Source organism: Protobothrops mucrosquamatus, unplaced genomic scaffold, assembly GCF_001527695.2.
Source record: "Protobothrops mucrosquamatus isolate PMUCROS unplaced genomic scaffold, P.Mucros_1.0 scaffold3776, whole genome shotgun sequence".
Classification (NCBI taxonomy): domain Eukaryota; kingdom Metazoa; phylum Chordata; class Lepidosauria; order Squamata; family Viperidae; genus Protobothrops; species Protobothrops mucrosquamatus.
The window spans coordinates 39,798-53,303 of record NW_015389729.1 but is presented as its reverse complement, the minus strand read 5'-3'; the positions used below and the strand labels follow the sequence as shown (position 1 = coordinate 53,303).

Here is a 13,506-nt window from a genome sequence, read left to right as displayed (position 1 = left end):
TTTAGGACAGGGGGAGGCCACCTTGGCTCTTTTATGACTCGTGGACTTCAACTCCCAGAATTCCTGAGCCAGCACGGAAACGTCTCCATTTCTCCTCAGAATGGCTGGCTCAGGAATTCTGGGAGTTGAAGTCCATGAGTCATAAAAGAGCCAAGGTTGCCTACTACTGATCTAGGCCAGGGGGAGGGAACCTTGGCTCTTTTATGACTCGTGGACTTCAACTCCCAGAATTCCTGAGCCAGCACGGAAACGTCTCCATTTCTCCTCAGAATGGCTGGCTCAGGAATTCTGGGAGTTGAAGTCCACGAGTCATAAAAGAGCCAAGGTTGCCTACTACTGATCTAGGACAGGGGGAGGGAACCTTGGCTCTTTTATGACTCGTGGACTTCAACTCCCAGAATTCCTGAGCCAGCATGGAAACGTCTCCATTTCTCCTCAGAATGGCTGGCTCAGGAATTCTGGGAGTTGAAGTCCACGAGTCATAAAAGAGCCAAGGTTGTCTATCCCTGGTTTAGGAGCAAGCCTGGTCAGACAAGGGCTTTCTTAAGCCATCTAGTTCCAACACTGTGGGTCAACAGCTGATCGCCACTTCCGTGTGAGGAAAGACGTTTCTGACAAGAGATTACACACAAGTCCTCATCCAATTCCCCCCCCCCTTTGCATCCAGATTCTGCAGGGCCCGAATACTGAATAAGAAGAAAGGAAATAATCCTTGTTTTACATGACTGGCCCCCTTTTTTTTCTCAATTAAGAATGCAACTCTTTAAAAACTGTCAAATGGTTTTATTTCTCTCTAGTCTTTGCAGCAATTTCTTGTAAAGTGGCTTTTTGGAACAAAAAAAAAATTAGAGAAGATTATTAGAGATCTTTTTTTTTTCCCCACGCGCACATGCTTGTGTGTACGTGTTTGTGAACCACACACGCGCACACAGACACACCCCTTGAACCCGAACATAATATGCTGTGCTTATGCTCGTGCATTTTAGCACACGTCCGGCTTATGGTCACTCCATCAAAAGTTGACATCATCCCCAAAATGGGATTTTTTTTTATGGACTGGACCAGTGTTTCAATGCGAATTATTATTATTATTATTGGTTTTTTTTAAAACAGCTCCGGGAAAGGAGGGTTGGAAAAAGAAAAAAAAATACATATGGTTTCGAATTTCACAGTATGACTTTTCCCGTGTAAATTTAGGGGAGAAACAAGAATTGGTAAAATTGACCAAGTTCCTTAGCAAACGGGTCCTTCGACGGTCTGAGACATCAGGAAAGTCTGGACCACTTGCTCAGTTGACTGAGGGCTGGTGCTGACATCCTCCAGGGCATCTGTGACTGAAAACTGCCGATCCCGCAATCTGTTCCAGTTGGCTAAGATATTGTGGTATTCAAATACTTTCTCGTAGTTGCCAATGGAGTTGTACAGTTTAATGAGGCCCCTGTAGTCATACTCTAGTCCACTGTAACCTTCCCCAAACAGCTTTTTTCCTAAAACAACAAAATTGGAAAAAACCAAGAACCATATTAAAGGCTGCCGTATTAAAGTGTAGTTTCTGCATTTTAAAATTATAGATACAGAAATATTTTTTTTTTTAAAAAAACAACAACTAGAAATTGTTTTTGGGGAGTATGAATAAATGGTTCTAGAAACGGACCCCTTCAGATTCTTCCAAGGAAGTTTGGACTTATAAACAGAATAATCCGAGCCCTCCATGATTCTTCCTGCTTTCTTTCTTCAAAGGGAATTTATATTAATTAATTACCTTAATTACATCCAATGATTAACCAGTTAATAATTTAGGTCTAAATTATAAATCAGGGATCCTACTTTAAATGCTTTAAAATGCACTGACCAGGAGAATCTAAGTGGTCAGGAGATCTCCCTACAGGCTTGCTTGAACTGGCTATAAAAATCTGTCTATCTAGTCATCCATCCATTTTCTATCTATCTGTCTGTCTGTCTGTCTGTCTATCATCTATCTATCTATCTATCTATCTATCTATCTATCTATCTATCTATCTATCTATCTATCTATCTATCTATCTATCATCTATCTATCTATCTATCTATCTATCTATCTTTCTATCTATCTATCTATCTATCTATCTATCTATCTATCTATCTATCTATCTATCTATCTATCTATCTATCTATCTATCTATCTATCTATCTACCCACCTATTTATCTATCTATATATCCATCCCACCTATCTATCTATCTATCTATCTATCTATCTATCTATCTATCTATCTATCTATCTATCTATCTATCTATCTATCTATCTATCTATCTACCTACCTACCTACCTACCCACCTATCTATCCATCCATCCACCTATCTATCGACATCCATCCATCCATCCATCCATCTATCTACTTACCCACCCACCTACTATTTATCTATCTATCCATCCCACCTGCTTTCTTTCCTTTCTTTCTTTTTTCTTTCTTTCTATCCATCCATCCATCCACCTACTATCTATCGACTTCTACCTAGCCATCCATCCATCCATCCATCCATCCATCCATCCATCCATCCATCCATCCATCCATCCATCCATCCATCCATCCAATCTATATACAGTATCTACCTGTCTGTCTCTCTATCAATTTTCTATAAATGAGGGTCAAGGAACTCCCAGGGCCCCCGATCTCCACCCTTCCCCCGAACAGTTAAAAGAAAGGACCCACCAATTGCGATGGATCTCAAATAAAGCTTTTCAGCGTTTTCGTACTGATTCATGTCATAGTTGTAGAGCGAGGCGAGGTGTCCCACCGAAAGAGCGACTTCGTAATCTTCTTGACCAAGCAGCTGCTCCTTGATCTGAATTGCTTTGATGTGCATTTCCTCCGCCTCCTGCAATAGCCAAAATGGTCAGGTACTGACTGACGCAGGAGTCGTTAATGGCTATTTTTTTTTTCTCATGTCTCTGCCTGCTTGAGAATACAAGCTAATGTTCTTTAAAAAATCTTAAAACAAAAAGCCAAGCTTCAAAACCTTTCAGACAAGAGGGCACCTGAGAAATCGGCCGAACGAAGAATTTTGAGATGGAATGGGGCAATTTGGAAGATATGGTGGAGTGGCTGAATTTGAACCTGATCCATTCTGGCTGTGAACGTCTGTGAACCTTTATTCTATTCTTGGGGAGGCTGAAAAAGGTCTAAATTAAGCACTGAGGTGGAGAGAAGGAAGTAGGTGTACTTAATTCCCATGGCCACTACTATTCCTTCCAATCAAGACTTTTTTTAACAGCTGGGTCCATAATGCCATTTCAACGATACACCTGTCTTCCTTCTACATCAGTGTTTCTCAACCTTGACAATTTTAAGGCATGTGGACTTCAACTCCTAGAATTCCATAGCCAGCATTGCTGGCTGTGGAATTCTGGGAGTTGAAGTCCACATGCCTTAAAATTGTCAAGGTTGAGAAACACTGTTCTACACAGAGGCAGTCCTCAACTTGCAACCATTCGTTTAGCGAGCGGTCGAAGTCACAACGGCACTGAAAAAAGTGACTTGTGATCATTTTTCACACTTACGACCATAGCAGCATCCTCGTGGTCATGTGATCAAAACTCAGATGCTTGTATTTATGACGGTTGCAAGTGTCCCGGGGTCATTTGATCCCCTTTTGCGACCTTCTGGCAAGCAAAGTCAATGCGGAAGCTGGATCCACTTAACAACCATGTGACTAATTTAACAACTGCAGGCATTCATTTAAAAACTGTGGCAAAAAGGTCGTAAAACGGGGCAAAACTCACTTAGCAACTGTCTCACTGAGCAATAGAAATGTTGGGCTCAATTGTAGCTGCTAAGTCCAGGACTACCTGTAATTGAGCAGGTTGTTTAGCTGACTTATCCTAACATAATTTTAACAGGTCTTCTTATCTAGGAGCCATTAAAAAAATCATATGCATTTTTTTTTAAAAAAAGAAAGAATAAAAATGAAGTAGAAGTTATTTTCATGCTCCTTAATTTAAAAAAACAAACAAACAGGCAAGGAATGCAGAAAACCTGAACATCAAACCAATGATCTTATTTATAACCTGTAGTTGTGTGAACAATGAAGTTTAGTAGCTTTGGTGATACAAAAAAAAAAAGACAAAATTAATTAGCAAATATTATTACAAAGTAATACATTACGAAGAAAATACAGGTAGTCCTTAACCTACGACCACTTAGCAACCATTTGAAGTTATGACGGACCCGCCAAAGCTTTCGAACCCAGTTTTCAAGTTAACACACTGCCCCCCCCCTTGCAAACACATTACTGCATCGTGGGCACTTTGCAACTGGCCCACACAATGATGGCTGTTTGCAGCATCCCGGATCACTGCAATTTGTGATGTTTTTGACTGAAAGCGGTCTGGACTACCTGTTTCTTACGACAAAAGGCCCGTTAGCAAAATTCCCGCCCACCGCTGCGATAAGGCTGGATTTACCTTAAATTTCCTCATTGACTGATAAAGTCGGCCAAGGTTGCCGTAGTGTTTCGCTGTCTGAACGTTGAATTCCCCGAACGCTTTCTTGGCCAGCTGGAGAGAGGAGAGGTGCAGGTCGTGAGCTTCCTGGAGTAGCCGTTGCTCGGTTTCCTTATTGTGGCAGTCGATTGCAATCTCCTCCAGGATAAGCGCTTTAAAGGGGGAACAGAAAAGGGGCACAAATCTTAAACATATCACATGGTTACAGAAAGAGAAAGAGAGAGAGAGAGAGAGAGAGAGAGAGAGACAGAGACAGAGACAGAGACAGAGAAAGGCAGACAGATCTAGGAGATAGGCAGGCAGGCAGATAGATAGGCAGAGAAACAGACAGACAGATCCTGGAGATGGTAGAAGATAGGTAGGTAGATAGGTAGGTAGATAGATAGATGATAAAGAGAGATAGAGGGGGAGGGGAGGGAGAGAAAGAGAGACAGACATGGTGAGAGAGAGAGACGCACCGAGAGAGAGAGAGAGAGAGAGAGAGAGAGAGAGACAGACAGACAGACAGACAGACAGACAGACAGACAGAGGGAGACAGAGATAGAGAGATAGAAAGAGAGCTAGAGAGACAAACAGAGAGAGAGAGAGAGAGAGAATGAAATATTTTGGGGAATATTAAAAGAGAGAGAGAGAATCACTATTCCTATATTTTATTTTCCTTTTCCTTTTAAGTACCTTTATTTAGCCAAATTGTTTTTTCCTGCTTCATCCCTGAGCAGAGTCCACTCCTGCATAATTTGCACGTGTGTCTTAATTTCATGCCTGGGTGGACAGTCAACTTCCTTAGCAATAGCAATAGCACCTATATTCCGCTTCACAGGGCTTTACAGCTGTCTCTAAGCGGTTTGCAGAGTAAGCCTATGCCCCCCCCCAACAATCTGAGTCCTCATTTTACCGACCTCTGAAGGAAGGAAGATTGAGTCCACCTTGAGCCGGTGAGAATTAACCAGCTTATGTAATGTAAGAATAATGGGAATGACTCAGCAGGGTCTGTGTCTCTTTAAGAGCCTTTGTATAAAGCAGAGGTCACCAACCTTTTCATGCTGGCGGCCTGGAGGGAAAGGGAGCAGCTGTGAAATTTGCCTAAGCGCAAATGGGCTGCGTGCACCCACAAAGCGCTAGTAGCCCCGTTTGCACAGGCGCACAGGAACTAGCTTCCTCTGCTAGTGCTGCACACATGCGCAAACAGGCCGCGCAACCCACATTGTGCTAGGGTCCCCATTTGCGCAGGCGCAGAGGTGCTAGCTGCCTCCTCTGCTAGCGCAAATGGGGCATGCAACCCGCGCACCCGAATGGACGTGTTTGCACAGGAATGCAGGCGCTAGCCACCTCCTCTGCTAGCGCTGCGCACATGCCCACATGCATGTGTGCACTGGCCAGCCTGTCCCGCAGCCTGGTGGCCACGGTCCGGCAGTGGGCCTCGGACCATAGGTTGTGGACCCCTGGTAAAAAGAGAAGGCTCTGCTAACGTGTTCTCCTCTCCTCCGTTTCCTGCTGTAACCATGGTGTGTTGGATCCTGCTGTATTAGCAGGTGCATGTATATTGTTCCTGGTGTATGATATGGTAGATAGTGTAAGATGAACCACCATTTAATATAGACCACTGTTTGCTGTGTTTACTTCCTGGGTTATCTCGCACAATAAGATGGTGCACGCTCTGACACATCTGATTCAAGGAACCTCTTTGCCAGGCTAAGTGTGGAAGAGGTGCAACCGTAATAAATGGATGGAACCCAAGTACAGGTAGTCCTCGACTTACCACAATTCGTTTGGTGACCGTTCAAAGTTACAACGGCACTGAAAAATGGCTGTTCTTCACCGTTGCAGCATCCCCACGGTCACGTGATCAAATTGGTCACACTTGGCAATTGACTCGTATTCATGATGCTTCCAGTGTCCTGGGGGGGGGGTGTTCATGTGATTACCTTTTGCGACCTTCTGATGAGCAAAGTCAATGGGGAAGCCAGATTCACTTAACAACCGTGGCAAGAAAGGTTGTAAAATGGGACAAAACTCACCTCACAACTGTCTCGCTTAGCAACATAAATTTTGGGCTCCGTTGTGGTCATTACGTTGAGGACTACCTGTAAATGATTTCAAAATGACGGGCAAACCCCCTGATTGCTTTCTGGCAGGCAGTTAGAAAGACTTCGGAGATGATTCCCCTCTGAATATTTTGCGCAGATAACTGCATTATTACAAGGTCTTAGGACCACAAGGGAGCCCAATATTTCTGTTGCTAAGTGAGGCAGTTGTTAAATGAGTTTTGCCTCATTTTCACGGCCTTTCTTGTCACAGTTGCTAAGGGAATCGCTACAGTTGTTAAGTTAGTAACACATGGCTGTAAAGTCAATCCCATTGACTATGCTGGTCAGGAGGTCGCAAAAGGGGATCGCGTGACCCCAGGACACTGTGACCGTCGTATGTACGAGTCAGTCGACAAGTGTCTGAATTTTGATCACGTGACCCTGGGGATGCTGCAACGGTCCTAAGTGCAAAAAACCCAGTGGTAAGTCCCTTTTTCAGTGCCGCTGTAGCTTCAAACCGCCACTAAACGAATGGTTTTAAGTTGAGGACTACCTGTAATGTATAATATAAGAAAGCACTGATAGGAGAGTTGCACTGGTTGTTCTTTTGATGGCTGATGATCTTAGCTATGTATTATTTACTCAATTTCTATGCTGCCCACGTCTCCTATAAGGCGACTCGGGGGGGGGGGGGGGGCTATCAGATACATAATACATTTTCTTTAGAAGGTCTGAAGAAAATCCTTTCTATGGCTTATTATCTAACCAGCGATCGTAACAGGAAATTTTGAAATTATCTGGAGAAATTCAGTCTGGGGAGAGCTGGGCCCTTACGGAGATACGATTCTGGTTCTGGGGGAAAAGGATGCCGCTTTAAGGGTGCCAACCTATTCCGACAGATTTCTCAGGAAACATTAAAAATACTTTATAAGAAAATAATGTGGTACAAGGCTGGGTGCTTCTTATTCCTGGCAGCCAGGATTTGGAAGTTATCTACAAGCCATCTCGCTGTCCCGTAACTTCAAGTTAATGCTTTAAGCCAGCTCTCTCTTTCCACATGTTTTCCTTAACTACCCCTCAACTATGTTAACAGGCCTTCAAACAATCAGCCCTTTTAGCAGGCACTCCTTGGGTCCAGTTCTGGTCTTCCCAAGAGACATTTATTTGTATCCCACCTTTATTACTTTATAAGTAACGCAAGGTAGCAAACATACACACTCCTTCATCCTTCTATTTCCCCACAACAAGCCTGTGAAGTGGGTTGGGCTGAGAGTGACTGGCCCAATGTAACCCAGTCAGCTTTCATGCCTAAGGCAGGGTTAGAACTCACTGTCTCTTGGTGATTGGCCCAAGGTCACCCAGTTGTCTTTCATGCCTAAGGCAGGGTTAGAACTCACTGTCTCTTGGTGATTGGCCCAAAGTCACCCAGTTGGCTTTTGTGTCTACGGCGGGACTAGAACTCACTGTCTCCTGGTGATTGGCCCAAGGTCACCCAGCTGACTTTCATGTCTAAGGTGGGGCTAGAACTCACTTACCTCCCAGTTTTCATGTCTAAGGTGAGGTTAGAATTCATGGTCTCTCGGTTTCATACGTATTGCCTTAACCACTAGACCAGGGGTCTTCAAACTTGGCCCTTTTATGACTTGTGGACTTGAACTCCCAGAATTCTGGGAGTTGAAGTCCACAAGTCATAAAAGGGCCAAGTTTGAAAACCCGTGCACTAGATCAAACTAGCTCTCATTGTCAAGGAACTCACAAAGGCGTCTTTCTTATCTCAATTATCACTGTTTCCTCAGAGCGCTGAATTCTCTCTAAAGCCATTTCTGTTTCCTTCCCATGACAGCTAAACCCAGCTGGCAGGTAATACCTTTAACTCGTTTGGAAGAGGCGAGGAGCAGGTGATCTTCTGGGAGAATGTGGGTGATGATGCCAATCGCACGTTCTGCATGGAATCTAAAGATCAAAGACAAGCAAGAGGAACACTTGAGCTCCTGGTCCTTCTCCTGGAACTTTGCCAGCCCCATCGGTGTGACTTGGTGAAAAGCCACAACTTTCCCACTTGAAACAAGGAATAGGTCCGGATGGTGGAAAACACAGCCTTTCCTCTCCTCTCCCGTTCCTTTCACTCACTAGGCCAGTGTTTCTCAACCTCGGCAGCTTTAAGATGGGTGGGCTTCAGTTCCCAGAATTCTGGGAGTTGAAGTCCACCCGTCTTAAAGCAGCCAAGGTTGAGAAACACTGCACTATGCCAGGGACGGCGAACCTTTTAGAGACCGAGTGCCCAAACTGCAACCCAAAACCCACTTATTTGTTGCCGGGTGCCAGGTGGGATGTGGCCCACTGGGGTGGTCATGGCAAACTGCGTGGGTGTGGTCACTTTGATGTTGCTCATGGGGAGGGATGCCTGTGGGGGGCCGGGCAGGGGGAGATCCAGGGGGTCTCTGGCAGGTGGGGCGGTGGGCAGGAGCCTCGTCCTGCGGGGTGAGTCGAGGCGAGGCAGGGTGGGGGTACCATTGCTGCGGGGCAAGGTGAAGCAGGGGCCGGGGCAGCTGCTGCCTGACACCATCGGCCCCCGCACACAGAAGCCAGTGAGCGCATGTGGGGCCGACGGTGTCTGTCAGCAGCCTCGACCGGCGCACTCTGGGGCTCCACAGCCCACTGCCAGCAGTTCAGAGAAGCCGCCTCTGAGCTGGACAGCTGGCCGACAGCTGAGGAGGTGATGCAGTGGGTCGTGCCTGGGAAAAGTAAAGCATGCAAGGCCAGGAGGGACGGAACCAAGGGGGGGGGGGGAACCAGCCGTGCCGGGATATATCCGGCCACGTGGCACCTCAGGCGGCTGGTTGAAGTGGGATGGTTGCCATCTCCGGGGCATGGAAATGTGATGTAGATGTTGAAAAAAGGGTAAGAGAGCAGAGCCCTGCACCCCCCTCCCCAGAGGAGGTGCCAAATCTTGTTAATTGAAGTGTGGCGTACAAAAAAAAAAAGTTTAGATCTTTTATTTTAAAACGTGGACAGCTCGATTCTGTTTTGCAGGTAGCCCTCAATTTAGGACCGCAATTGGGACGAGAATTTCCACTGCTCAACAAGGCAACTGTTAAGTGAGTCAGGCCTGATTTTACGACCTGTCTGCCATGGTTGTTAAGCAAATCAGTGCAGGGGTTATGTGAATCGTGCAGTCGTTAAGTTAATCCGGCTTCTCCCTTTGGCTTCATTTGTTGGAAGCTGGCTGGGATGGCCACAAATGGCAATGACACGGCCCAGGAGTGCTGCAGCTGTCGTAAGTACATGCCAGTTGCCAAGTGCCCATATTTTGATCATGTGACTGTGGGGATGCTTGTAAGTGTGAGTGCCAGCTGTAAGCCACTTTTTTCTATGCTGTTGTAACTTTGAATGGTTGCTAAAAAGACTAGTTGTAAGTCGAGGACTACCTGTCTCAAAATCTAAAAAAAAACAAATGGCGGCCGAATATTTTTATAACTCCTTATTTAGAAAGTAAAACAGGGAAAAGATGTAGGATAAAGAGAAATTATGAATTCTGAAATTTACTATTCTCAGCAAAACATACCTTTTCTAACATTGAAATAAGACTCAGAAATAAAGAAACAAAATCGCTTGGGCCCTAAATGAATACAGTACTCACAGTGCATTATCAAATTTTCCCGAACTGTACTGGTGAACGTAAGAAGAGTACGCCAGATCTTCATGGGCTGTAGCTACATGGATGTTTTTGCCGCCAAACACCGACTGTCTGATGTCCAAGGCTGTCTGAAATGATTTGTGCAAAACATCCAAGCCAGTAACTCAATTTGCAGTCAAAACTATATTTTTTTTTTACATATCTAACATCAGATTAGCTGCAAACAGGATTTTCCTGCCCATTAACATAGGATTGGCTACCTTCTTGTACAGCATGTTTTTAACATAGTAGTGACTTCCTAAATGCCATGCCTTATTTAAGCACATAAGACTGAAAAAAAGGAAACTTGTTTCAAATTTGGGATAAGACAGCCTTATTTGGAACATTCCAATGCAATTGGCTAGACCAGGGGTACGCAACCTTGGCTCTTTTATGACTCCTGGACTTCAACTCCCAGAATTCCTGAGCCAGCATGGGGGAACTATGGCCCCTTCATGATTCGTGGACTTCAACTCCCAGAATTCCTGAGCCAGCATGGGGGAAACTTTGGCCCCTTCACGACTCGTGGACTTCAACTCCCAGAATTCCTGAGCCAGCATGGCTCAGCATGGAAATCTCTCTCTTTCCCCTCAGCATGGCTGGCTCAGGAATTCTGGGAGTTGAAGTCCACGAGTCATAAAAGGGCCAAGGTTGCCTAACCCTGGGCTAGGCTAAAGTGTTCCATCAGAAGTAACAGTGGAAAGGTGAAGCTATAATCCCCTTACTCTTTTCTTCTCCATCCGATGGTCAGAAAGGTTAGGTAGACTAATACTACCTACTATATGATTTATTTTAAAAGGTGAGGTCCTTGGTGCTCTCTGAGTTTGGTGATTTTCTTGCAGACCCAATTAGGTAACATCATCAGTGCTACTGTGTTTCCCCGAAAATAATACTGGATCTTATTTTTATTTATTTTTTTGCCCCCAAAAGAGGCACCAGGTCTTATTTTCGGGGGGTGTCTTTTTTTACTCACCTCCTGCACCAACAGACCTGCCCAGCCAGTCCACTTCTTCTGGGGCCAAAGTTCTGCAGCTGCATTCTGGCCTGCATTTCACAGTCAGGCCTTTCCGGAAGGCCTATGCAGAGGAGTACCGAGCTACGGATTCAATCTATAGCTTAGTTCTCGGCTGCAGTGGCCTTTCCAGAAATGCAGGCCTGGCTGCAGAAGTCGCCTCAGAAGAAGTGGGCCGGTGAGGAGAGGCCTGGCTGCCAGGTAAGTGGGTGTGGGGTGCGTGGGGCAGATCCACTCTCCCACCCCAGCTTGATTTTTAGGTATGTGCCTCACCCTAAAATTAGGGCTTATTTTGGGGGCAGGGCTTATATTAAGCCCACCCCCCAAAAAATCAAGCTAGCGTTTATTTTCGGGGTAGGCTTTACTTTCAGGGATACGGGGGTAGTAGGGGTTGCTCTCATTTTATATACACTGCTTGCCCTGTCAATGTGGTGGGACTGTTTTGGGTGGCTCTGGCCTGGGATTGTTTACTGCTGTTTGTTTGCCTGCACTAGTAGTTCCTTGATTGGTGTATTGTTAACTTCTTGATTGCTGGTCTAGTGCAGGGCTTTTCAACCAGTGGTACGGGTACCACCTGTGGTACATTGGCACCTGGCAGGTGGTATGCGACCATCCTAGAAAAGTGGTAGCGGGGGAGGGGAATGAGCTGAACCGGTGGCAGCACCGCACAAGCCTGAGCGAGAGACGGCTGGAGCTGCAGGGCGGTCAGGGCTCAGTGGAAGCACCAGGATCAGTGCCACTTTCCAGCTGATCGGCGCTTCGGGGCTGTCAGGGCTCCGTGGAAGCGCCAGGATCTAGCTGGAGCTCTGCGCTGATCCTGGTGCTTCTGCTGAGCCCAGAAGAAGCGCCGATCAGCTGGAATGTTGCAGCATCTCCAGGGTCTTGTGATTTACATTCAGATGCTTGGCAACTGATTCATATATATGATGTCCTAGGGTCATGTGAAGTGACCGAAACCTGCTGCAACCACCCAGCAGATGGGGGGGATAAAAACCAAACACCCCCCACCCCATCCCCGCTGCCAATCCTCAACAGAAATGCTCACAACAATGAAAACCTTGGACAGGAGGAAGAGTGCGGCTGGGTGGGCAGGCAGGTGTCTTGCTCGGCTGTGGCTTGGGGGGCACCTTTTTCAGTGCCATCGTAACTTCGAACAGTCACTAAGCGAACTGTTGTAAATTGAGGACTACCTGTACTTTATCACTTTTTTCCCTTTTTTTGGGGTCAAGTTTTTGACACCTTGCTAGGTGACTGGTGGTACTTGGATGTTGCCATATCCTAAAAGTGGTACAATGGGTGAAAAGGTTGAAAAGCCCTGGTCTAGTGTTAACCTTGGTGCTAACAGTAATCTCTAGCCCAGTGGTTCTCAACCTTTTTAATGCCGCGACCCCAACCGGTCGTAAGTCGAGGACTAAACCGGTCGTAGGTCGAGGACTAAACCGGTCGTAAGTCGAGGACTAAACCGGTCATAAGTCGAGGACTATCCAACCGGTCGTAAGTCAAGGACTTTCCCTGCCCGGGAGCGCCGCGCATGCGTGGTTCCGCCCCCTGCGCTGGCCGAGGTGTAGCTGGCAAGCGGCAGAGACGGAGCAGGCCGACCACCAGCTGGCCCAGCCCAAGGGAGGTAGGCACCCGCCGGAAAAGGGGAAACAAAATGGCGGACAAAAAAAATGGCGGACAGCCTTGCTTGGCGACCCCCATGAAATGGTCGATCGACCCCAAATGGGGTCCCGACCCACAGGTTGAGAACCACTGCTCTAGCCTATCTGGGTGCTGCTTGCCGGCAAGGAGATGTTTTGGTCTTTCGTTTCCTTTTTGGCTTTTTCACTGTCTCTTTTGAAGAGTACGTAGATGTTGTTCGTCTGCGATTTGTCTGAGTGGCCATCAACAGGCCCATAGAGATAAACAGTATCTATGTAACACTCAAAAGAGACAGAAAGGAAACAAAAAACCCAAACTCACCTCCTTTATATAAAGGGCAGGCATATAAAAATCATAGCAAAGGGCATGCTCTTCTAAGGCTAAGATGAACAAGCGGTGTCTAACGGCAAATTAATTGAAGGCTGATCTTTTGGCTCTGCTGGAAAGAGCAGAGGATTGCATAAAGCACACGTAGTCCTCGACTTACAACCATTTGTTTAGCGACCGTTCAAAATTACAACAGCACCGAAAAAAGTGGTTTATGATTTGCTTTTTGAACTTATGACCCTTGTAGCATCCCCATGGCCAGGTGATCAAAATTCGGAGACTTAGCAACTGGCATGTATTTATGACAGTTGCACTGTCCTGGGGTCATGTGATCACCATCTG

At 46.1% G+C, this 13,506-nt stretch overlaps 1 protein-coding gene across 1 annotated transcript in view; it reads right to left on the bottom strand.

The window, feature by feature from the left end:
- Window positions 1-1,027: 1,027 nt before the first annotated feature.
- The window catches only part of APPBP2 (amyloid beta precursor protein binding protein 2), a gene marked incomplete at its 5' end in the record, with an annotated part of 34,931 nt that continues 22,452 nt past the window's right edge, over window positions 1,028-13,506 (bottom strand). Inside the window, 5 exons of the mRNA XM_015827538.2 lie at window positions 1,028-1,487; window positions 2,692-2,857; window positions 4,443-4,633; window positions 8,376-8,461; window positions 10,149-10,273. Coding sequence (XP_015683024.2) covers window positions 1,234-1,487; window positions 2,692-2,857; window positions 4,443-4,633; window positions 8,376-8,461; window positions 10,149-10,273 — 822 coding nt within the window. The remainder of the gene's footprint in view (window positions 1,488-2,691; window positions 2,858-4,442; window positions 4,634-8,375; window positions 8,462-10,148; window positions 10,274-13,506) is intronic.